This window comes from Lagenorhynchus albirostris, chromosome 9 (assembly GCF_949774975.1).
Source record: "Lagenorhynchus albirostris chromosome 9, mLagAlb1.1, whole genome shotgun sequence".
Lineage (NCBI taxonomy): Eukaryota > Metazoa > Chordata > Mammalia > Artiodactyla > Delphinidae > Lagenorhynchus > Lagenorhynchus albirostris.
The window spans coordinates 29,563,623-29,590,101 of record NC_083103.1 but is presented as its reverse complement, the minus strand read 5'-3'; the positions used below and the strand labels follow the sequence as shown (position 1 = coordinate 29,590,101).

Genomic DNA, 26,479 nt, shown 5'->3' with positions numbered 1-26,479 from the left:
GGAATAGTCTGTTATGTCCCTCTGAGCTCTGAAATTCTGTGTCTGTACCATGTCCATATCAGATCCACAGCTATAGCTCAACTATTCAAGTGTGACTCATCATGGTGAAAAGTAAAATCTAATCTTTTCTATGATATTTAGAAGACCATGGGATAAAATGTCATTTAGTTGTATTTGATTAAAAGAGCTAACATAAGATAAGAAATGTTCATTTTCTTATTTCAAATGTAAAGGAGACTGATCAGCAAATAAAAACATGGTGCTATAGAGTTATATAATTACAGATCATTATTAATGTTTTGAAAAAGTTCTGTTCATTAATGAATCAACTGCTAATATTAGGAATACACTGATGTTAAATGACTTAGAAGTTGGGCATCTTGTGACTATTTTATGTGATCCTATCATAATGAGTCTTACATCTTGAATTCATATGCACAAATGAGTGTTGCAATCTTTATCATAGTTACATTGGGAGACTGAGCTCTTTTTTCATATCACATCATTAAATATACACTAAACACCTACTACTGTGCACTGATGCTACCATATTGAATTGGAGGCAGTGTTGGAGAATTATCGTGATGAATCCTCTGCCTCAAATGCTAGTTTTTATTTTCTTTAAATCACCTTCAATTTGATTTTGATCCCCAGTCTCCCTGTGCTGAGAAGCCATCAATTTCACTTATCCCCCAGACTCCGCACACCATCCAGAGCTATGCAGAGACCCTGCACCTTCTTACTCACCTCACGTCACATTTAATTTCTCCTAAGATGCCTTTTGTTTTAACCTTTGTAGACCCTCTGGGACCAAAGGTTCTGCTTCTTCCGTGCCATAGAGAGGCATGGAAATCTCTGGTAACATTGGGAAGCCTGTGATTGAGGGTCCTTCCCCTTCAGTCCATCATCTAGCCAGCTGCTCTGAGATCTTACCACCTGTCAGTCACTTTATTGGTCCTGCGCCTTTCTGGAATTTGTTCATCTTCTCCTGTCTCTCCTCTACTCAATTTCAAAGAAGTCTCTCATCTCTTTTCCTTAAAGAAACCACCTACCCAGGGTAACTAGCATTATCTCTTTCTGAACTGTGTTTTTGTTTGTAACTAAAAGATACAAAAGTGGTTGTTGGGCTTCCCTGGTGGCGCAGTGGTTGAGAGTCTGCCTGCCGATGCAGGGGACACGGATTCGTGCCCCGGTCCGGGAAGATCCCACATGCCGCGGAGCGGCTGGGCCCGTGAGCCATGGCCGCTGAGCCTGCGCGTCCGGAGCCTGTGCTCCGCAACGGGAGAGGCCACAACAGTCAGGGGCCCGCCTACCGCAAAAACAAACAAAAAACAAACAAACAAGCAAAAGTGGTTGTCTTCAAATGATAGGAAAGATAGAAAGTTTTTTCTTTCGTCAATACAAAAATCCTCAAAGAACGTACATTCTATAGCTCTAGATACCTAGGCATCTTCTTGAAACAGAAGAGGAACAGAGAGAGAGGAAGAGGGAGAAAGAGAGAGAGATAAAGATACAGAAAGATGGCTTTTCAAGAGCCTTAATTCCAGTGGGAATGGGTCATCTATGAAACACGAAACTTTTGTTGTATAATTTTTGTAAAGCCATCTCTGCCATGATTCTTTCTTATACCATCCCTATTTTTTCTTATTTATTGTTTCACTCCCTCCCTCCCTCCCTTCTTTATTTTTTTTTCAGAAAAATCACAGAATTCAGAGTTGGTGAGACCTTGTTTAGAATTCTCTTTTCCTCACTTACTATTAATATGATCTTAAGTCACATTATCTTTCTGAACCTGAGTTTTTATTTGTAAAAATGGGGATAATGCCACTTTTCCATACTCTGTTACAGAGTATTTGTTAGACCAAGTAGGAAAACATTAATGCTTGGAAAGTCATAAAGCAGTGTGCAGATATAGACTCTGTTGACTTAATGCGGAGTCAGTGGGAGAAAGAACACGGGTTTTAGAACCAGGTACACCTGTATTCAATTCTTACATTTGCCATTTACTAGCTTAGTGTAATTTTAGTTTCTGTGTATGTAAAATTTACTAACACCTACTTCATTGTTTTAAGGAAGAAATAAGATAACCTTTATAAATATCTGAGGTAAACAAGGGTACATTTTATCCCCATTTCTTAGATAAAGCAGTTGAATCTCAGAGAGTTAAAATGATTTGGCCAGGGTTATAAAGGTGATGAGAGAAATTACCAGAAAAAACTCTTGGTATCATATGGGTTAGGCTTTTTAGATAAATTATATCAGGTAATTTCAAAGAAAGAATTCCATATATGTTTGGAGCATAAGATAAACATTTGCATATATACATAGTTGAGATTCATAAAAGGATTATTTTGAAACATTCAGTTATGTTGTTCTTGTGCATTTGTTAAGCAAAAAAATCATCCAGTCGCCTTATTTTATTATCAAGTTTTACAAATTAAAAAATGTGGTCTTATGTCAAGTTAGTGATCCAGGAGAGTGGAAAAACTAATTGGCTCCCTTTTCAATTGTAGTGCTGGGTGACTCATAAGGCCTAGATGTCACTTACTATATTTGATGGACAGTGTACATTAGAATTTTTTTGTTTTGTTTTGTTTTGTTTTGTTTTGCGGTACGCGGGCCTCTCACTGTTGTGGCCTCTCCCGTTGCGGAGCACAGGCTTCGGACGCGCAGGCTCAGCGGCCATGGCTTACAGGCCTAGCCGCTCCGCGGCATGTGGGATCTTCCCAGACCGGGGCACGAACCCGTGTACCCTGCATCGGCAGGCGGACTCTCAACCACTGCGCCACCAGGGAAGCCCCATTAGAATTTTAAAAATGGAAGTCGATGGCTCCAATCACCTATTAACCCAGGACATATTGTGGGGTTCAGTTCTAGTTTCATAAATCCCATTTGTCTCCCACTTTTTGCTTTGTTTTACACTTGACTGGTAATAATAGATTATTTTTTTCCTGTGGAAACTTCCTTGATTGTCAGTACATCTCCAAGGGCATAATCATGATATATTAAAAAAATAATCATGTAAATTATAATCATCTCACATTTTCCAGAATATTTTTAATCATAAGGATTTTTCTTTTTAAATATTGATTGGGACTTTCCTGGCTTGGGATAAGGTAATCATATGCAAATTATTTTATTTGATATATTCTTAGTTTAAATCCAGGGCTATATAAGACTTGATATAGGGGCATAATAAGAAAGTGGTATATACTTTTGCCTGGAAAAGTTCTTTGTTTAAGTCATGCTAAACCTCTAGCAATTTTAAAACTGAGGCAAGCTATGGTAGAAGATTTTTACCCTCATAGATGCATAAAGTAAGTATACAGACTGGGAGAGGAAATTATTCAATCTTGAGATTAAATATGTACTCCTAACAGCCATTCCAATAATAAGACTTTAAGTGTTGTTTTAAAGTTACTGTTTAAAAAGATGAAAAATATATGTAGCCATACCTTTTGTGCTGACAGTGATAGAAGTGCAAGGTTAAGTTATACTAAAAAATTTATGTTAAGAAGCAGTGCTTGTACCATTTTTTTTAACCACATTTACATCTTATATTTTACATCCCTCCTCTTCTCAATTTTGATCAGAAGATTTCCTCCATATTATTCTTTGAATAGTAGGCTAACTTTTCTGAGTACATGATCAGAGGACAGGACTCAGCATGGTAGCTTATAGTCAAAAAAAAAAAAAATCAAAGCATAATTGTGCCTTGTCTCTGACCACTCTCCCTAAAATAAGTTGTAACATTCAGGGCAGGGAAATGTTCAAATCCATTACAGGAATTTCCTTTGTGCAATGTACACATGAACTTTTAAAAAGTTATATGTTTAAATATTTTTAACAGTCTGACTTATTGTGTATGTTATTTGTCACAGTATTCAGTATTATTGGAATAATTGTTTTTATTTTCATCATACCAGTGAGGCTTATTCAGAGAGCACATTAAACTAAGAGCGTAACTTTGAGAGGATGTGCTGAGTGTCTTGACTTCCAAACCAACTACAATCAACTACCTTGTTTACATTTACGTTTCTTATGGTCCAGGTCTAGTTTCTTGCCCAACGGCCAGCTGGCTTTTTTTTTTTTTTTAAGTGGGCCAGCATTGTTTTCTTAAGTGTGGCCAAATAAAATAGCTAAGAAATAGATTCAGATCCAATTAACTTCATTGTGTATCTTCAATGATCCAAGCATTTAAACATATGTACTCCCATACCTTGTATCCTGTTATCCTGGCAAATCTTTTACTACCAAAAGTGTTTTGGTTTAGATGAGAAATTATATGTCACCTTACCAATTAGGCAGGTATTGGGGTATATTCTTCTAGACCTTCTTTTTCTTTTTAAACTCTGGAGAAATCTAAAAACCCTGGAATTTTAAATGACTTTTCCAAAGCTATGTAGCTACTTGGTGGCAAGGCTATAATTTATCCCAGGTGTTTTGACTTAAGCCCTGGGCTTTTTCAGGTCTGATTTGTTAATTAAATATTTGTCCTATGACTACTGTTAGGTATAATCTCTTTCTCTCGCTCGCTCGCTCGCTCTCTCGCTCTCTCTCTCGCTCTCTCGCTCTCTCTGTATTCTTGAATATTTTTATGTTTAATATAAAGCATTTAGAGAACTTGAGATAAAGTGAGCCACACCAATTGTAAGCTGTCTCCAAATGATGAGAAATTGTTGGAAATATCATTTTTAGTCAGGTGCTTGAAAGCAGTAAAAAGCTAGTAGCACAACACTGTGGCTAGTTTGAACTTATGGAGGGAAATGCAAATTTGCCTTGAATTGGCCAGCCTGTGACAAAGATTATCATTTTGCTGTTACTCTGACAAATTCTTTTGGACTGATCACTCATAATTGATCCAGACCTCATGTACAACAAATTGAACTCTAGGCAAAAGAAAAAAAAAAAAAGTAATTTGTTTTTCTATTTGGTATCAGCTCTGAAAAGCATTATGTGTGTCTAGAAATAAGGTAGCTGGCAAGAATAAACTTTGCTCATGCTAAGTGGTAATTTTCTTTTTCTGTGTTGGCTAGTTTTTTCTAGATATGACATTTGGTTCAGGAGGACACACAAGAGCCATTCTACAGAAGGAGTCAGATATTACTCTGTATGCCTTAGACAGAGACCCAACAGCTTATGCAATAGCTGAACAGCTTTCAGAATTGTACCCGTGAGTAATACACTTGTATAGTTACTTAATTTTGTTGCTATGTTTTATGGAGCTTAGTTTACCATCTTGGAATTTGTTCTCCCTTGTATGATACTATACGTCACTCCACTAAGTATTTCCTCCCTTTTTATCCAGAAAGAATTGATGTAAATGATATTTTTAGAATCACTCAAAATAATGATGTTACTGCATTTATCCTTTGTAAGTAAGTATAAATACAAAAACTTATTTTTGGTTAAAATTTGAAAATGTGTTGAAATCCATCCATGAATAGTATTTTGACAAATAACCCATACTTTAAAAACATTTTTAAAGTACTTTATGAGTTACAGTTTCTCAGAATTTAGTGGAGTAAATACATATGTAAAAATTCTGTAGAATTCTGTAGAATTCATGAAACAATAATGCAATTGCTTTCTTTGAAATCTTTCTGAAATTCATAAGTAAATGTAGAGCACTCTATCCATTTATCAGAATTAGTGAAAATTTACTAGAGAACTTTTAAAAAATATAAAGTTATTGTCTTCATGAGTTGTAAAAGCATCTTCCTTTAGAGAAAAAATTTTGAATTAATGAGTTATGTCCATGTGCTATGTTGTTTAGAACACACCAGCCTGAAAAAGAAAAATATCTTGGAATTAAGATGGCTATCTCCAAATATGTAAAGGGCTATTTTCTGTAATGGGGAATTGTTCTACTATGTGAAGCTCCAGAGACTGAAATCAACAAAATAGATGAGAATTTTAGAGGTAAAGTTTGACTTGACTATCCAACAAAGAAAAGATCTCTTTGGTGAAGTAGCAAAAGTATGACCATAGAAAAGTTTAATCACCAACTAAAGGTAGAAAGTTGGATTACTAATCTAGAGTAGTCTTTTTCATCCTCTCTCAGGTCCCAGACTCTGCAAATCCATCAATGTGATTAAGTATCCCAATAAAAGTGTAAATAAATATACCTAGATTTTTGTCTGCAAGATCACAGTGTTTATGGAGTCCCTGGAAACCCATTTGACCCCAGGTTCTTTATTTCTAAGAAAATATGAAGATGTGGTTTAGTTCCAGAGTAGTTTTTTCTTTTTTTTTAAATCTTTCTGTCATTTTAAGCAACGTAACTTAGATGCACCTTCTTTAAGAAGGTCTTGTACTAGGGCATTCATATTTGTGAAACTTCTTAGGAGTTCACTTGATTATGACCTGAACATTTATAGAATGAGTATAGGTCTCCATTATATTTCACTATCATAGACAACCTGAATTTTCTTAGATATTATTGTTTCTAAAGGCAGTGATTCCCAAGGTCTCTTATTCTTTCAAACACCCTAGTTTCTTAAATGGAGCTTAAAATTATCAATTTTATCAGGCGTAATTTTTTACCTAACAGGAATCTTGAGGCTCTGTATTCTCTTCAGCTTACATATGTGGAAACTATTAGCTACACATATTAAAGGTATACATGTCTTAATAGAGATGGGATGAATTTCACCCATCACCCAATAATCTCATTTCATTAAATTATACTATCTTGTCTCAAATCTTACTGAGATATATTTAGTTCATCGACAAAATAATTCCTTTGCCTAACCTAATAACTTAATTAAAGAACAATAAGATAAAATAAAGGAGGAAGAGGTAATTAATACAGATAAAAGCTGGAATCAAAGAAACTGAAAAACAAAAAAACAAAAAAAAAGAAAAAAAGGAGAAAGAAATCCCAAGAGATCATTCTTTGCATTCTTTGAAAATAGCAAAATCCTTTTTCACACTGATTGTTAAAGGAAAAAGAGAGTGAAAATATATGCTTAAGTTTGAGAGAGAAGACCAACCAGAGACACAAGGTAAATTATAAGATGATACTACTGTAATTCTGTGGTAACATGTGAAACCTAGATAAATGAATGATGTCCTAGCAAAATATAAATTATTAAAATTGACTCAATAATTATAAAACTTTAATAGGTTATTACCATAAAAGAGATTAGAAAGGTAACTAAAGTACATAGAAGAATGTACAGTGATCAGATTTGCAATTGTTATCTAGCTTTTATAAAGAATAGGAAAGGGACTTTCCTGGTGGTGCAATGCTTAAGAATCCGCCTGCTAATGCAGGGGATGTGGGTTCGATCCCTGGTCTGGGAAGATCCCACATGCCGCGGAGCAACTAAACCCATGTGCCACAACTACTGAGCCTGCGCTGTAGAGCCCGCGAGCCACAACTACTGAGTTGGCATGCCACAACTACTGAAGCCCACGTGCCTAGAGCCTGTGCTCTGCCACCACACTGAAAAGCCTGCACACTGCCATGAAGAGTAGCCCCCACCTGCCGCAACTAGAGAAAGCCTGCGCACAAAGCAAAGAAGCAAAGAAGACCCAACGCAGCCAAAAATAAATAAATAAATTAAAAGAAAATAGGAAAGAGCGTTGCCTTTTATGCTAGTCCTGACCATGGTAAATAAAGAAAGCTCTTAAAATTCATTTTATATTGAATCCAGCATTAATACCTAATTCTGCTAGAGATAGTATAAAAGGAAAAAGAGAAAAAGTGCAACCTCACTGAAGTATATAAATGCAGAATTCAAAATGCAATACTAGCATATCTAATTCACCCTTCATTTAGTTAAAAGGATAATAAAAGAATAATACCTATGGCCTAATAGGGTTTAATTCAAGAATACAAGGATGGCTCCATATCAGATAGTCAATCAATGATAGGTTGATAAGCATCACAATGATCAGCTAGCTGTTCTTATTAAAATCTCTAAGTTAAATGGAAATATAAGTCAACTACTTAAACGTAAAATATCCTATTAACCAAGGACAAATAGCAGTTATTTTCTCAAAAGGTGAAATACTGTAACAATCTAGTCAAAAATCAGGTTGTAAATATGGATTAACTTCTATATATATTTTAATCAGTATTTTTGGAAGGTCTGGCAGATGTAATTAAAAAACTAAAGAAAGGTTAAAATAGTCTTTTTTTTAATAATGATTTGACTGAATACTTAAAAACCCAAAAGGACTTGTAAAATTAATAAGATGATACAAAATGGTTAGATAAAAATTTAAAAATCTACTCAGTAGTAAATACCTAGAAAGGGAAGTGGGAAAAAAGTATTCCATTCTTAAAAGCACCTAAAACTTTATAAAATAGTTATAAATTTAGCAAGAAAGACACATTTCCAAATAAAAATAAACCTATATAATTCTATTGAAGGACGTAAAAGACCTGAACAAAAGAGAAAGCATATGTGTTTGGGGGTAAAACAAATTACTATTATAAAAGAAGGCCAGTTCTCCCCAAATTCATATATGTATTTATTGTAATTCCAGGAAGTATATTAATTGATTTCACCTTAACTGATGTGTGTTTTTTTTAACTTAGGTAATATAATGTTGAGTAGATATGGGGGGAAGAGTGACAAGGTCTTTTGGGAAAAAGAAAAAATTGAGAGGAAACTTGCCTTACCAGATGTCAGATCACACTATAAAGTCACTGTAGTGAAATCAATATTATACTGGCATAAGAATAGGCAAGTAGGTTAGTGGAGCAGAGAATCTAGATATAGATTCTACTACATAAAAGAATTTAATAGAAGATAAAGGTGTTTTAATTCATTGAGAAAATAGTGCATTATTAAATAAATGGTGTTGGTACAATGCATATCAAACTTGAAGAAAATAAAATGGACCCCTATTTTAAATCAGATTCAAAAGTAATTTCCAGATAGAGTAAAAATGTATGAAAAAATTGAAAATAAAAGTCCTATTAGAAAATTGAGGAGATTATATATACAATCTAAAGGTAAGAAACTGTCTTAGTTGAGACTTGAAATCATAAATCTATAAAAATAAATAACAGAAATATCTATTTATATAAAAATTTAAAAAATATATGGCAAAAATCGTATGGTAAAATTTCCAAACAGTTAACTTAGAGAAGATATATTAGTAATATGGAGGATAAGAAAAGGAATGATATTATAGAAGAGGAAAAATACATTTTTTCTAAGTTCTCAACTGGGATCCCTGTAACAAAAGGCAGATTAATAAGAGAAAAGCATATAAATTTATTTAAGTTTTACATGACTCATGAGACTTCATGAGGAAATGAAGACCCAGAGATAACAGTAAAACTGGAGCATTTTTATATTAGATTTGATGAAGAGTGGAAAGTTACAGAAAAATATGATAGGACAAAGGGTATGAGCTAATGATAGTAATGTGGGCAAAATTTAGCAAGTCCCATTTATTTAGATTCCTCTCGTCCCTTCATTTTCAGAGATAAGGAAGCTTTTTTGGGTTTAGGCAGGCATCTCTCACATGAAGAGCTTATGACCTACATGTGCCATTTCTCAAATTCCTTCAGTTTAAAAATATTCACTATGCCAAGTTGCCATATTTTGAGGTAGCTTTTCCTGAACCCCATCAATATTTATCATATAGGAAGAGTTCTCTCAAACTTGATAAGACAACAAATTCCAATTTGAAAAGTGGGTAAAGGATAGAAGGGTCAATAATAGAAGATCAATGTGTGAAAAGATGCTCCACATAAGTAGCAGTGAGGGGGGAAATGAAATTAAAATAACAATGGTATAATACTTTTTACTTATCAAACTGGGAAGACGTAACAGTTTTGAAAGTGAGCACATGGGGGAAATGATACTTATTTTTCATGGATATCTTTTAATGTTAAAAAAATTGTATATGCATTGTTTGTATATACAATCATGGAGAACTTGAGAAAGAAGGAATTAATGGTGGGGGGAAGTATGGAGAAAGGGAAACCAATGGTTAAAAGAAACAAACCTAGGGCTTCCCTGGTGGCGCAGTGCTTGAGAGTCCGCCTGCTGATGTGGGGGACGCGGGTTCGTGCCTCAGTCTGGGGGGATCCCACGTGCCGCGGAGCTGCTGGGCCCGTGAGCCATGGCCACTGGGCCTGCGCGTCTGGAGCCTGTGCTCCACAGTGGGAAAGGCCGCAGCGGTGAGAGGCCCGCGTACTGCAAAAAAAAAAAAAAAAAAACAAACCTAGAGATTATATGACGCATCTCTGCATATGTATGTAAATTAGAAAAAGACAAGTAATGCTATATATTATTATAAATATCTACATGTATAGTTATAGTATAAAAATATACATGACAAAGATAAACACAAATTTGGGCTACGGATTATTTCTGGGGATAATGGATAAATGGATGGATGGATGGTTTGTTGGAAGGATTGACAAATTAGATAAATTGATTATCTTCTTAAAAATACATATGTAGGGCTTCCCTGGTGGCGCAGTGGTTGAGAGTCCGCCTGCCGATGCAGGGGACATGGGTTCGTTCCCCGCTCCGGGAAGATCCCACATGCCGCGGAGCAGCTGGGCCCGTGAGCCATGGCCGCTGAGCCTGCGCGTCCGGAGCCTGTGCTCCAAAACGGGAGAGGCCACAACAGTGAGAGGCCCGCGTACTGCAAAAAAAAGAAAAAGAAAAATACATATGTAATCCTGTAACTGATATCTAGGATTACATATGTATTCTTAAGAAGATCATCAATAACATTGTTCATTATTTGTCTTTGGTTTTTATTTTAAAACTGTTTTTCATTGCACAGTAAAGTTGAACATGTGATTCAGTAATAAAAAAATACATATGTAATTACAACTTGCAATAAAGTGTGCAAAAAGGAAGCATTTTGTCATTTCAACGTTTACATCTTTTGAGAAAATATAGTAATTTCTTTCATTTATTTATTTATTTTGTTGTTGTCAAAGAGTAGCCTGTGCTTCTCCTGAAAAATCCCATGTTCTTCACTCTGTCAAAACTAAGTCAAAAATAGAAACTAACATTTTCACAGAAAACTAAGCAGTTCATGGGAAAGCTGAATTTTAGGCTAACCCATTTTAGCTCTTTCAGAAAAGATGACATGTCAGGTCACCTGTTGTTTGAAAACTGAAACTTTTCCCTATTGCCTCTGAAGACTGTACAAGAGGAAACACATTAAAATTGGAGCAGTGGGGTGTTGGCTGACTTTTACCACAGTGGAAGATGGATATTGGAAGACAATTTTTTTTAACAATTTTTTGTTTTCTGAATTTAGGGATAATATGTGCTCCATACACTGAGTTTAGAGAATATAGACATGTATAAAGAAAATATGAAAATTATAATTGATTCAATCATTTAACTGTAGGTAAAGCAGATTATAAAAATATAATAAGCTGTTACTATCAATAGTTTATAAAAGTAGATATTCTCATTGGGGTAAACTTATAATACACAGAAAAGTATATAGAAAAAAATGAAACTCACTTACCATTCCACCACCTTAATCAGTAGTAATGATTTTGTGTATTTCATTCCATCTTTTTTTTTTTAACATCTTTATTGGAGTCTAATTGCTCTACAATGGTGTGTTAGTTTCTGCTTTATAACAACGTGAATCAGCCATTACATATACATATATCCCCATACCTCCTCCCTCTTTCGTCTCCCTCCCACCCTCCCTATCCCACCCCTCTAGGCGGTCACAAAGCACTGAGCTGATCTCCCTGTGCTATGTGGCTGCTTCCCACTAGCTATCTATTTTACATTTGGTAGCATGTATATGTCCATGCCACTCTCTCACTTTGTCCCAACTTACCCTTCTTCCTCCCTGTGTCCTCAAGTCCATTCTCTACATCTGCATGTTTATTCCTGTCCTGCCCCTAGGTTCTTCAGAACCATTTTTTTTTCTTTTAGATTCCATATATATGTGTTAGCATACGGTATTTGTTTTTCTCTTTCTGACTTACTTCACTCTGTATGACAGTCTCTAGGTCCATCCACCTCACTACAAATAACTCAATTTCATTTCTTTTTATGGCTGAGTAATATTCCATTGTATATATGTGCCACATCTTCTTTATCCATTCATCTGTTCATGGACACTTAGGTTGCTTCCATGTCCTGGCTATTGTAAATAGCGCTGCAATGACCATTGTGGTACATGACTCTTTGAATTATGGTTTTCTCAGGGTGTATGCCCAGTAGTGGGATTGCTGGGTCCTATGGTAGTTGTATTTTTAGTTTTTTAAGGAACCGCCATCTGTTCTCTATAGTGGCTGTATCAATTTACATTCCCACCAACGGTGCAAGAGGGTTCCCCATTCCATCTTTTTAATTGCCAATATTTCATTATATTTTATGTACTATTTCTTGTTTGAACTTTTTGGATATTTTTACTTTTTTATACTTCTAAAATGTTGGAATATCTTGGCCAAGTTTAAAAGCCATTTTGATCAGTTGTATTAAATACATAGCTAATTTAGAAAGAATTGATGTCTTGATATATTTTTCATTGATGATGATATATTTTTCCATTGATTACAGTATTTATGTTTCTGACTAATATTTTTTCTTAATTAAAATGATAAAGTACAGAAAAGTGCTGAGAAGAAAATTTAAATTATTCATAGTCCACCACCACCAAAATTAATAGTTTGGTAAACTTCTTTCTATCTTTTTGGTTATATATATATGTGTATATATATATACACATATATATATACATTCATACATATACACATATATAGTTTACAAAATTTGATTCTATTTATACATTATCAGCACATTCTTATTTCATTAAATTACCTTAAAGAATAGTTTTATTGGTTGCAGAATATTTCCTTTATGTAATTATAACTTAATTTATTAGAATTCTAATTCTAATATAGTCTTATCCTTATCCATATTACTGCTGTTTTAAGTCTTTCTGTGCTGTGTTATTTTAGATGTACTTCCTATAAACAAATACCAGATATATTTCCTTTGTGTAAACAAATCTATTTTTTGTAAAGGGTAATTAAATCAGGATATGCTTACTCTTTCTATGTCATCTTGTTTTATATTTTCTATTTTTGTGTTTTATTGAAATTATCTTTGGCGTTTAAATTTTCTTTTGTCCATTATCCACATATACATATTTGTTTTTGCCTTTTCTCTAACAATTTTGATGAAATTAAAAATTTTTTTTAATTTACTACTGGCTGATGTTAATATTTTTTAAGATTAAAAGTACTTAAATATTTTTTACTGTTAAGTATGCAGAAAGAAATATTTTTTGATTAACCATCCCATGTAAAGTGAGAACTTATTTCCTGAATTTTTATTTCCCTCTCTTTTCCCACTTCTTGGCTTTTAAAATATGATTTTGGCTTTTAGACATTAATATCTACTATTATGATAATTATTAGTTAACATTTGCATTGTTTGGCAGTAATATCTAAAGTAATCATACTTAAACTGATTTAATTCATTTCAATGTACCCCATAGCCTTTTTATAACACTGTAAGTCCCCTTTCAAGTTCTTTATGTAGGCGCATTTCTCTACCAATTGATTACATCTTAGTTTTTCTATAAATATGCAAAAGGGGAATATCTATGCCTTTGTCTACCCAACACTGTGTTTCTAATGCTTTCTTACATGGGCAACAGTTGATTTAGGATGGCAGTTTGGGAATTGAATAGATATTACTCTTTTTTTTCTGACATGTAGTATTGTGGAGAAGTCTGAGGTCAACCCAGTTTATTTTTTCCTTTCCTAGGTAATCTGTTTCTCACTCCTTCCTCCCACTATTAGGCTGGATGCTTACTAGATATATTTCTTTGAATATTTTTGACATTCATAAATTTCACTAAGAAATATTACTAATTAATCTCTTTTTATCAATTTTCCATGTACTCTGTGAGTAATTTTGGCCTATGCATCAGGTCTTTTCTCTACAAAGGAGTTTTTGTGTTAGTTACCCTCTACTCTTTTTTTTTGGTTTTTTTAACCTGTGAGCACTTATGATTTGTTGGTTGGAGTGTTATCTGTCCCACATGTCTTTTATTTCCTTTCTTAGTGTTTTCTGCTACTTTTACTTTGCCTCAGTATTATAGGAGATCTCTTCAGACTTATTCCATGTGTTATAGATTTGGTTTTCTACAGTGTCGATTATGGGGTTTTTTTTGTTCTTTTTTGTTTTGTTTTGTTTTGTTTTGTGGTACGCGGGCCTCTCACTGTTGTGGCCTCTCCCGTTGCGGAGCACAGCCTCCGGACACGCAGGCTCGGTGGCCATGGCTCACGGGCCCAGCTGCTCGGCGGCATGTGGGATCTTCCCGGACCGGGGCATGAACCCGTGTCCTCTGCATCGGCAGGCAGACTCTCAACCACTGCGCCACCAGGGAAGCCCTAGCATATTCTTTTAGTGAGTCATGAAATCATTTTTTGGGGGTCTTGATCAGCATTTTATGGAATGGAATGGAATGGAATAGAATAGGAAATATCATGTTACATAATGGAAGTTAAATTAAGTATCATTTCCAGTGAAATAATATATATGTTTACATATATACACATATATATTGTATTTTTGTATATGGGATTGCAGTTAAACCATATTTCTGCCTATGTATCTTGATCAAAAATTTTTGAAAACTACCTATCCTATATGGCTATATCCCACATATTTGTTCACACTGTGTACTAAATGTTCATTGAAGGCGGAAACTTTGTCTGATGTATGTTCATATCCCTAGAACCTAGCTGTGCTTGGAATATATATGGAAGTTAACAAGTGTTTATTTATGGTTCAAACAAAACAGAAACCAGTGGTGTGAATGACAGTTATACTTTCTAGGATCCTGTTGCCTGGAAACCCCAATATGCCTAGAGAATTAGAACCCCCTGAAAACTGCATCTCTTAAACTGTACTTTGCCTGTCTTGCAATGAATGAAACAGAATATGAAATATAGATACTGACTACGAAGAAAGGACACATGGTTGGGGAGTGGAATCGAGTTTCAGAGTAAGAGATGTCTGTACTCAAAATATTTACAGTGTACACCACTGAATTGTACACTTTAAAAGGGTGAACATTATGGTAAATGAATGGCATCTCGATTTTTAAAATTATGATTTCTTTTAGATTCAGATCTTTTACATTTAGATTTATATTAGATAAGTGATTAAAACATTTTAATCAACTCATTAAAAAAACATTTATAGTGTATGAAAATTATTTAACTTTTCTCGTGATTTGGGATTATGATAGTACCTTAGAGAAGGAATGATGAACAGGCTCAAAAATGTATCTTATCCCAGGTTTACCAAATGAACTGCCTTTCTCAGTTTTCTAAGTCAACCCTTACTCTTCTGAATTCCTACCAGGTGTGCTGTATAGTCTCCATTTGTCTTTAGAACCTCTCTCTGCCCTTGTCTACACTGATCCCAGGAAGATGACTTTTATGGATTTATCGACAACGTTTATCTCCTGGCTTCTTCTTGGGTTCAGCAAATGGGTGACACTGGCAGGAAATCAGAGGACAGAGAAGATAAGGTCAGAATGTGTTTTAGCAGTGGCCACATTCCTCTTCAAAGTTCATTGTTCATAGGCCTCTCCTACTAGATGCAGCTCTGACTCTTTGGGCTTTCATTTACCACTCTTTGCCCTTGCCCCTTCACCTCTTAGCTTCAGGGTACTTCTCACATCCCTTTTTGCCTCTCCTTAACCTAGTCATGTGTTTGTAAATAGTCTCTTTATTAAAGTTTTTTCATTTTCCATACTTGGATGTGCTATTTTTTTTCTTGCCAGAAACTTTGCAGACTCACAAAGAACCTTCTTTGTCTCTAGCTGGATCCTTCCCCTTTGGACTCATCCAGATCTGACTTAAGACAAATATCCATCCACACTGTTGGAGAAGCAGTCTAGATTTTGGAATCAAACAGTCTTTGTTTGGAGTCTTAATTCTGCCTCTTTTAGCTGTAGGATTTTAGATGTGTGACTTAACCTGTCAGAGTTTTTATTCTCATCTGTAAAATGAGTTCCTATTCATACGTATCTCATGCTGTGTTATGAGGACTAAATTATTTAATTAAATTGTTTAGCATAAAATTAATTAATACTAGCTATAGTTGCTTTGTTATAATGATGATTATATAAGATAATATATAATTATGCTAATTATTATCATCATAACTCTAAGTGTCTGAGAAGTTTCATTGGTGTATACCAGGATGATTGGCTTTTATTTCCTGTCTTTATCTGCTTGATTCCTTAACATGCACACATCAGAGTCAGTTTAAGATTTAAGGTGTGGAACACTGCATCCAACTTCCTTCACATTGCAAAGTGTTCTGACATTTGCCTTTTATTACGGGCTCTCTTTCCCATTGTCAGTGTAAATACTGAAGACTACCTCTGTCAGTGTAAATACTGAAAACTACATCCAGGCACTACTCCAATGAACTGTATCATTGTCTTCCTCCCCCTCCCACCCAGACTTACTTTTTATAAGTTTTGATTTCACCATCAACTCTTGGATTCAGGCCAAAATAACTAATATTTTTTGAATGTCATCAACCAATCAGAAAATGTTGCCTTTGTGTCTCCCATTCTTTGGCTTTCTCCTTCTGTATTCATATGTTGCTGGCTTCCCGGAAGCTACTTTTTCCTCATTAAAGAAGGTTGAAGTTTTTCCATATTTAATTTTTAGCACTTCTTGTTCTGAAACCTGAAAATTCTGGAAGGCTGATTCTTGAGTTGTCTTCATTTTCTGTAGATTTAAGGTCTTCTTATTTATTATTTAGCTTATTACTGACATAAGTAGACAGAGTCTACAAATGTTTATTTCAGATAAACTCTTTGGTTTTTGCTTTCTGACTATACAAACTATAGACTTATGTAGACCTGTATAATAATTAACACCTCTACACCCATTCCCAAGTAGTGTTATAGATTTATTTCTTCAGTTAGAATATTTAATTTAAAGTTTATAAAACTGATTCATGGAAGTCAACATGTATATTGAAATGCAAATGGTGTTTCATATTATCATAACTATGAGAAAATGAATTACCTCTTCACAAACTTAAGATAATCCATTTTTATTGCCTACGTCATTTGAACATAACCATATGGTACCAGGATAAGAATAGCAGCTTGTTCAGCACAAGAATGACTATACCTAGAAAGCCTTCATTTTATTTTATCTTGTGTAAGCAATACATATTTAGAGACATATTTTATTACATATGAGAAATTTTTAGTAAAATCCTTTATGCTTGGGCTTCTGGGTTATTAAAAGAATGAAAACAATAGTTGTATTTTCTCTAACATACTAAACTAATTAAATCAAAATACTTGCTATAATTACACATATAATCCTCCTGTTCTTTACACCCCCACTTTTGCCTGATATTTAAAGTAAAACTGAAACAAACAGCTGCTGGATTGGATTATCTACTTTAGTATTTTATTCTTGTTTCCTAAGAGAATACAATCTAAATTTAATGCACAATGCAACATTCATTTTAGAGCCTGCTGTATATAGGGAAATAGGCTGGGGATGGGGAATGCTCAGAAGCCCAGGATAAGGGCTCTGTGCCTCTGTACCACAAGAGACAGCTCAATCTAATAGATAGGTAAACCACTAACGAGATCAGGTAGATAAATCTCCTGGAAGGGAGAATATCAAATGTATTCTAAACCCAAATTTAATTTATTTTTAGAATATCTGTTTTTATTTTCACTGTAAGTATTGTTTGTTACTCATTTAGTACATTTCAAGAAACTATTTTGGGGCAGATACTAAACTGCATTCTGAGATATAGCTGGGTAGAAAGAGCAATATAATCTCTTTCTACTTTACCAGAAATTATAGATATTAAACAGGTATTTACAATACAGAGTAGTGAGTGTCAGGACTCTTAGATATTGTAGAAATAAGCTTCTATAACATAGAAGAACTATGTTATTTAAATAAAATACCATTACTATAAATATTTATGAGAAGGAAGGATACCCATTATATAGGACATATTATGGACATTTCATAGGACAAGTAAAATGTTTGTAATAATAAGATATCACTGATCAAGTTAAGTGAGCTGTTCAAGCAATACTTCTATACAGCAGGCTTTATTCCATGGTAAAATTCTTATAGTTTTTCAATGATGAAACATAGCTTTCCAGATAAAGTTAAACTTTTTGGCTTACCACAGGAGGCCATTAAGGATTTGGCCTCTGTCCTTTCTCTAGATTTATAACCTATGACTCCACCCCAGTCTCCTCATACCCTCCATGAAGTATTAAACTACTTTTACATAATAAACTCATCATGTTTTGTCCTACCACTCTCTATGTCTACATGCTGTTCATCTAACTGGAGCATTATTTACCCCACTAAGTGCCATGTTCTTTAGGAAGTCATCAGTGACTCTCCCAGTTTGATTTAGTATCCTTCTTCTCTTCCCCCATCACACCCTGTGCAATCTTTATCCAAGCTCTTAACACACTATTCTGTTGGTTTACTTCCATATACTGTACGCTCCTTCAAGCATGACTGTGTCTTACCTGACTTTGTTTCTTCAAAATTCTGTAGTAGATATGGATTAAGGTCATATGGATGAATGTATAAATGAATGGATGATAATTTTCCATTTTCTGCATCAAATGTGTAGAAGAAGAAATTTGACGCAATTTGCTGAGTTTATCTTGCTTTCCATTTTCACAATGTAAATAGAACCCTTTTAAATCTCCAAACCACTGTTTGAAATAATGTTGTTAGTCTAGATTTAGGTTCCAGAGAGAATTAAGGGGCTAACTGCAGACTCAACTCTTCACTAAATACAGAACTTCTCACAGAAATATTAGGAAATCAACTCTGATTAGATATAGTATACCTTCCAATGAACTCAGAACCCTTATTACCAGCTTTTACTGTACAAAAACCAGTTATCATCTATTTCTACTTGAGGGTCCTGCACACCAAAGGAACCTATATGGGAATATACATATTCCCATTATGAAAAGATCTTTAGATACTATATATTATAAGAAACTTTATTCCATTCTCTACTAATGCTAGTCTGTTTTCCTTTTACTGAAACTGAAAAATTCAGATTTAAAATGTCAAACTCCTATAAATAAAAATAATCATATATTTTAAAGAAACAAAAGCTAATTATATGACATTAAATTATCAAGTAATAATTAAAGATATCAGGATACATAGAATAATTCAGAAAATGCTTTTTGTATTAACGCCCTTACTTATTTTATATCTTGGAGAATTATTTTTCATATCAGCAAGTATATTAAAAGGAACATATTGTGTGCAGTGTGTAGGCTCAGCGTAGGATTTTCTGCACTAAAACTTTGCAGCGATATTGGTTAATTGCTAGGTTTCAGGCACCTTTCTAACCTTCTTTTTAGTGGGTGTGAAAGGGTTTATTTGTAAGAGATATCGCTACTGACAGAATTTTATCTTTTTCTCCTGGAATCTCAACAGCAATTCCCATGTTAGAGGCATCCCCAGAAAGCTCGTCAAAGGATTTCCACCCACACTCTGAATATCTAACAGGACTTGACCCATTTTTCTCCCCTTATTAAAGTAGCAGTATACGCATCATGAGGAAAAATAGAATAAGAGCTAGTCTAAGCTTGGAATTTCAAAGTTATCTACCAATATGGAAGAAATTCAAGTGGAAAACAAAATTAGTCTTTATTTCTTATTATACCCCTAATAACAATCTAAATTTCTCACCTTAAGGAACCACATCTGATATCATGAATATAGTTTTTTTTAAAGTGGCTTAAAATTTATACTTATGTTATCAAATGCAATGAATGTAAATATACAAAATGGAGCACATTATAAGTGAAGAGTACTTCTTTGTACCCGATTTTATGACACAAAGTATTTTTTTATAAACCACTTTATTGAGGTATGAATGACGTTTAAAAAGCTGTACATATTTAATGTATACAACTTGATGAATTTGGAGATAAGTATACATCCATGAAACCATCACCACAATCTATGCCATAAACATATTCATTACCTCTAAAAGTTTATTCTCATCCTTTTTATTATTATTATTTGTGTGATAAGAATACTTAACATAAGATCTACCCTCTTAGCAGACTTTAAAATATAGAAAGCAGTATTGTTCACTGTAGAATCTATGCTGTACAGTAGATCTCTAGGATTTATTTACCTTGTATAACTGACACTTTGTACCCTTTGCCTAATACCTCCCTAATTCCCTTTCCCCACAGCACCTGGCAACCACCATTCTATTCTGTGCTTCTGACTATTTTAGATTAGGAAACAAAGTATTTTCCTTACCGGTTAAATAATGTAGATAGTAATAATTAAAACCAGACTAAAACTTTGAATATTAATATTACTAGAATTCTTTAAAGGCAAGCAAAATAATTATAGAGAATAAGAAAAGGTATTTTTAAAATAACTTTCCTCATATAAATAATGACATCTGGATATTAAATTTCTATATCCATCTGAACCATAAGTTTTTCCCCCACCATGGCATCCAGATACTCATATAGATTGTGGATGATTTTGTTTTTTTAACCTAAAGGTAAATGTCTCTTTGGAAGACAAGACTACCTTCAGTTTTTTTCCTCCCATTAACTATCTGACTTTGGGCAATTTACTTTATGTGTCAGTCACCTCATCTTCATGATCATAAGTGAGAAAATAATGTTTAATTATTTAAATAAATCTAATTGTTGTTACTATAGCAATTGCATCTTCTGTTTTTATTATTTTGGAGTCAGTCACCCAGCTAACATTCAAGTACAAATATGTGATTGGTGTGTTCACTTCTCTGTTGTAGTTATTCCATCATCTGTCTAGATTCACTGTTTTGAACTCCTCCTTCCATTCTTTCTTGGATTTACCCAAGAAAAGCTTTCACCTGCTCTACCTTCCAACTCTACCAAAACTCCTCCTGTCACAAACACCAATGATATCCACATTACCAAATTCCATGGTGAATTCTCATTTCTTATCTTACTTAAACTGTCAGCATAATGTGATGTAGTTGCCCACTTCCTCCTCCTTCAAACTATTTTATTTGGATTCTTTAGTTTTTCTTCTCCCTGAGCTGTTAACTTCTTATCAAACTCCTTTACAAGTTCCTTCTCATCTTCCCGTTATATTTGTGCTTCTCTGGGAATCATTCTACAGGCCTCTTCTCTATTTATACTCACTCCCTCAGTAATCTTATTCAGTCTCAGAGCTTTAAAAACTATCTACTCATTGATGACTCTCATATTTTTATCTCTAGACATATTCATCCAGTTAGTTAGTTAACATTTCCACTTGGCTGGCTAATAGAAATCTCAAATCTAACACATCCAAACAAAGCTCTTGATCTTCCCCTTAAAACCTGCTTTTCCCTGAATCCAACCATCTGTTAAGGGCAATTGTATTTTTCTATTTGCTCAGGCAAAATAAAATAAAATACTTTTTTAATTAAAAAAAAGAGTATTCTGTCTTTTTCATATGCAATACAATTTTGTCTAGAAATCCCATTAGCTGTACCTTCAAAATATACACAAAATCTGGCCCCTATTTACCACCTTAGCAATACCACCCTAGATCAAGCCACCATCATCTCTTGGATTTTTCCCTTCTAACCGGTCTCCCTGCTTCTGCCATTATAATATTTTTGTAGTCAGTTTCAGCACCAGGACAAGTTATCCTTTTTTAAAAACAAATTAGATCATGTCACTCTGCTCTGTGCCTACCTCTATTTTACTCCATTCTAGCCTGACTGGCCTCCCAGCCTCCTTCCTATTCTTTCAATTTTCCAAGTGTTCTTGGTATGGTTAGAGAGATATGAGTGAAAGGATACCTGAGTGAGAAAGTAGATGATGGGCAACCCTATTAATCTGCTGATGTGTTCCAAACTTGAAAAATAATAAAAACCAAGTGGAATTATTTAGCAAGATAATTGTCAGAAAATGAAAGATGTATTTTTAAAGAGCTTATCAGATTTCTCAAAATAGTAAAATACTCTGGAAATATTTTCTTGAAATATCATTCTAGAAACATGGTCATTTGTTCATTTGTTCAACATATATTTGTTGAATACCTACAATGTGCCAGGCACTTTTCTCTGTGCTTGGGCTAAATCAGTGAAAAAATCAGACAAAGAGCCCTGCCCCCATGGAAGTTAATCCTAGCAGGGCAGAACACATAATAAATATAATAAGTAAATTGTCTATGTGAGAAATGTGATACGTGCCCTGGAAAACTACCAGAACAAAACAAAGGGGATTGAGAATGTGGGGGAACGTAGACAAAGCTAGGTGCGATTTTCTGTAGGGTAAAGAGGGTTTTGTTAAGAATGGGACATTTGAGCAAAGACTCAGAGGAGGTGAGAAATTAGCACAGGATAGATCTGAGAAAATGAGCACTGAGGCAGAGGAGCAGCCAGGGAAGGGCAAAGGCATGAGGGTTAGGCCACACATGCCCACTGTGTTCAAGGAAAAGCAAGAAAGTCCATGTGGGAAGTAGATAATGAGCAAATAAGAGTTAGTTAAGAGTGAGAGATGATGTCAGAAAGCTAATAGGTGAGAGGGAGGGTGGTGGTGCTCAGATCACAGATCAGGCAGAGCTTTGTAGGTAGTTGAAAGAGCTTTGGCTTTTATTCTGAGTGGAATGGGAAGTCATTGCAAAATTTTGAGCCCAGGAATGAATGACATTGTCTGACATGTTTTAAAAGCATCACTCTGGCTGCTGTGTTGAGAGTACTCTCAAGGGGCAAAGGACAGAAGCAAGGAAGCTAAAACGGGGGGCTATTAAAATAATATCAATAAAACTCTGTTTAATATTCCAGTCTTCACTAGAATTGTGAGAATATCAGGAGCAGGTATTTGACAGAAGAGCTATACATATGTTTGCATGTTATTAGCATGCACGTGTTTGTCCATTGTTCTTAAATATTCATATTAAAATTCTTGTTACTATTTTTAGAGTTATTGATTTCCTCTCATGCTTTGCACCATCTCTACTCTGGAGTATGAGCAACTCAAAGACAGAAATGATGTCTTATTCACCTCTGTGTTCTCAGTGCTCAAAATTTGTTTCTTGAATTAAATTAGAACAGCTCCAACATACTGTTAATACACAAAAATTATACTAGAGAGGAAAAGAGCTAAAGGTCATTTCCAAATAGTAATCTTTAGTCAATGATAATTTAGTAAGCATCATTCTAGAGTATAAAAATGCTCATTTCTTCAAATGTAAGAAAAAGGATTTCATCAGGTTATAAAGTAATATGGTAGCTTCCTTTCTGTGTTTGTCCATTATATTACTGCTTTTCACTTTCATCGGTGTCTTTACTTTTTCGGTAGATAAAACTCCAGTTTTACCTTACTTGAACTTTCTATAACTATTTCATTTCCAAATGATAAAATAAATATTAACAACTGTCTTGAAGAATTAGGAAAAAAGGACCTCTAGAGTTGATCTGACTAGTGATTTTCAAAATGTTCTCTGTGAACCCTGGAGTTTCTTTGAGACTGCTGTAAAGGGGAGGGGTGTGCTAAGTTGGCAGAGAACCAAATCTCACAGATCTAGCCCAACCTTCTGTAAGAGTTGGTTACTGGCAGACACCAAATTTCTTACATTGTTTTCTAGACATCATATTGCTTTAATAATTTTGTTAACATAGGTGTCTGTTATTGAGTGCTTGTTCTTCTGAAAGGAGCAATATGGGGTTAAACTTTACAGCTGAGAATGATTATATGTATTTTTATAATTTCTTTACTAAAAGGAGAACTTACTGAGAAAAAAATATAATTCTGTGCCACATTGAAAGAAAAAAAACCAGTGTGAAAGTAAAAATAGTATATTTTAAAACTGGCATTCTAGAGGGATTTTTGGACGATTTTGAAAATAAATGCCAAAGAGGAGTTCCTAAAATGTAGGAGTCTTGATGTCATTGGTGTAAGTAAACAGTCTCCCAGCAGGTGTGCTCCAAGTGGAGTATTCAGTTAGCTATAGAAATACTGCTGTGGTTAGAATTAGTCTCATGACTTCTTTTGGTCACACTTTTTCTCTCTTAGCAATAGAAGTTTATGCAACGTGGTATTTGGTACAGTTAAAATAGTTCAAGTGGGAAAGAATATCTAAAAACATAAACTGATGTGTTTGCTCCCTGCATTGCTGTGGTTGAAGGCCCTTTTATCTTCCTACCTGATTTAATAAAATGGTATATATCATACTGCTGACATTTCAGTTACTTTTTTTTTTTTTTGCGGTACGCGGGCCTCTCACTGGGTGGCCTCTCCCGTTGCGGAGCACAGGCTCCGGACGCGCAGGCTCAGCAGCCATGGCTCACGGGCCCAGCCGCTCCGCGGCATGTGGGATCTTCCCGGACCGGAGCACGAACCCGTGTGCCCTGCATCGGCAGGCGGACTCTCAACCACTGTGCCACCAGGGAAGCCCTCAGTTACTTTTTTTAAAGGAAAACTGTTTTATTCTAGTTTCCTTCCTTTGGCCAGTGTTACAGCATTCAGATGCTTAAGCAAATATATTAGTATTAAAGTTTAATTCAAATTAAGAATAGCACTCTGGGGTCTCCGGGTGGGTTATGGTAACAATATATAAAGTAAGGGACAAATCATCAATTTTACTAACCATTGGAAACTCATCCTAACTATGTATAGCCTAACCTAGTTGAGAACATATATTTCTGAGAAGGTTGTTTCCTCATCTGTATTCCCTAGGAAAATGTTATATCCAAAGAACAAATAATAACTTTTTACTAAAACCTTGTTTTAGTTATCTATAGGTACATAACAAACGATCACAAAACAAAGCAACAATCATTTTATTATATTCATAATTTTATGGATCAGAAATTTGGGCAGGACACAATGGGGGATATTTCATCTCTGCTCTGTAATGACTGAGGCCTCAGCTGATTGCTTAAATGGCTGGAAATGGCTAGGATAGCCAGTTCAAAACAAATTTTTTAAGAAGTTCAAAAGCAGGCAACTAAATAATAATATTTGATGATGTGTTCATAGATTTTAAAAAAACTATGAAGAAAAGCAAGGGAATAATTAGTGCAGAATTCAGGATCTTGGCTATATCTTGTTAGGCAAGGATATCAGATTGCAGGCGGTTAAGATAATTTTCCATTTCTTTACCTGATGAGTGTATGTAAGGCTATCCATTTTATTATTGTTCTTTAATCTTAAAAGAATAGTTTCTTATGATCACTGTTATTATCTTGTCCTAAATTTTTTATTCTGTCTGAATTTTAACATGATATCATTTACATAAGATTCAATTTAATAGTCATTTTGCATATACTGTGGTATTTAAATAGTTCTAATTTCAGCTACATAAGATTATTGGGGATGTTTTTTTTTTTTTTTTTTTTTTGGCGGTACACGGGCCTCTCACTGTTGTGGCCTCTCCCGTTGCAGAGCACAGGCTCCGGACGCGCAGGCTCAGCGGCCATGGCTCACAGGTGCAGCCGCTCCGCGGTATGTGGGATCTTCCCGGACCGGGGCACGAACCTGTGTCCCCTGCATCGGCAGGCGGACTCTCAACCACTGCGCCACCAGGGAAGCCCTGGGGATGATTTTTAATTTGTTTGTTTGCTTCTCCCTCCTCCCCCACAACCCCCTGCCACACAAATTCTTAGGTTCTAACTCCTCTTTTTGTTTGTTTGTTTTCACTGTGGCCCCAGAATCTGCATTTCTAAAAGCTCTTCCAGGTTATTTTGAGGTATGTCCAGATTTGAGAACTACTCTATGTGTCATTGAAATCTTATACTTACTGGAAAGAGTATTTATAAGCAAGTGTCAGAAGGACTCGGGGACAAAAGGAGACTTTCTCAGTGAATTGAACACAGTAATTGAACATCTAAGAAGCCAAACAGGGAGGCTGTCTAGGGATTAGCAAGGCCAATAGCCACTGCTAATCCTGGGCTGAAGGGACAAAGGTGAGGAGCTAGTTCTGGAGCTCAAGAACCCAGGTCACCTAGCCAGAGCTGAAATTGTAGAAAAGAGACTGAGAGGAAGTAGATATCGTGGCTTCTCTCTTCCTCCTGCCTTCTGATCTATTGTCAATATCTTCTATTGCCTGACCCTAATAGAATCTTGGAGAGTGCAGACTACAGAGTTTAGCCCCCCTGAAATACAAAGCAGAGCAGGAGATAGATCTGAAGGAAAGCCGGTCTAGGACCTGAACTGATGTCCAGCTAGATGGGGGATGATATGCCTTCTTAACTGATTTGGCTTCTTATACTTTGGTCTGGAAATCAGAAATGCAGAATAGTTAAAATTTACGGATGATGGACTCACACAATGTCATTGTGCTCAAAACCCAGCTCCACTCTTACTCATTTTGGCTCTTTGGGAAAATTACTTGACCTCCATTCCTATTTCCCCATTTGTAAAATGATGAGAATAATTAACTACATCTCCACCTCTGAAACTGTACACAAAGAAGGCTAAGTGAATTCATGTG

At 35.0% G+C, this 26,479-nt stretch overlaps 1 protein-coding gene across 7 annotated transcripts in view; it reads left to right on the top strand.

Moving 5' to 3' along the window:
• METTL15 (methyltransferase 15, mitochondrial 12S rRNA N4-cytidine) overlaps window positions 1-26,479 on the top strand; it is a 374,509-nt gene that overhangs the window by 82,721 nt on the left and 265,309 nt on the right. For all 7 annotated transcript variants that reach the window (XR_009542402.1, XR_009542403.1, XM_060159490.1 and 4 more), the window contains exon 3: window positions 5,037-5,173. Coding sequence is in view for 5 of the 7 variants with exons in the window: in XM_060159490.1 (XP_060015473.1) it covers window positions 5,037-5,173 (137 nt within the window). In the remaining 2 variants the exon portion in view is untranslated. The remainder of the gene's footprint in view (window positions 1-5,036; window positions 5,174-26,479) is intronic.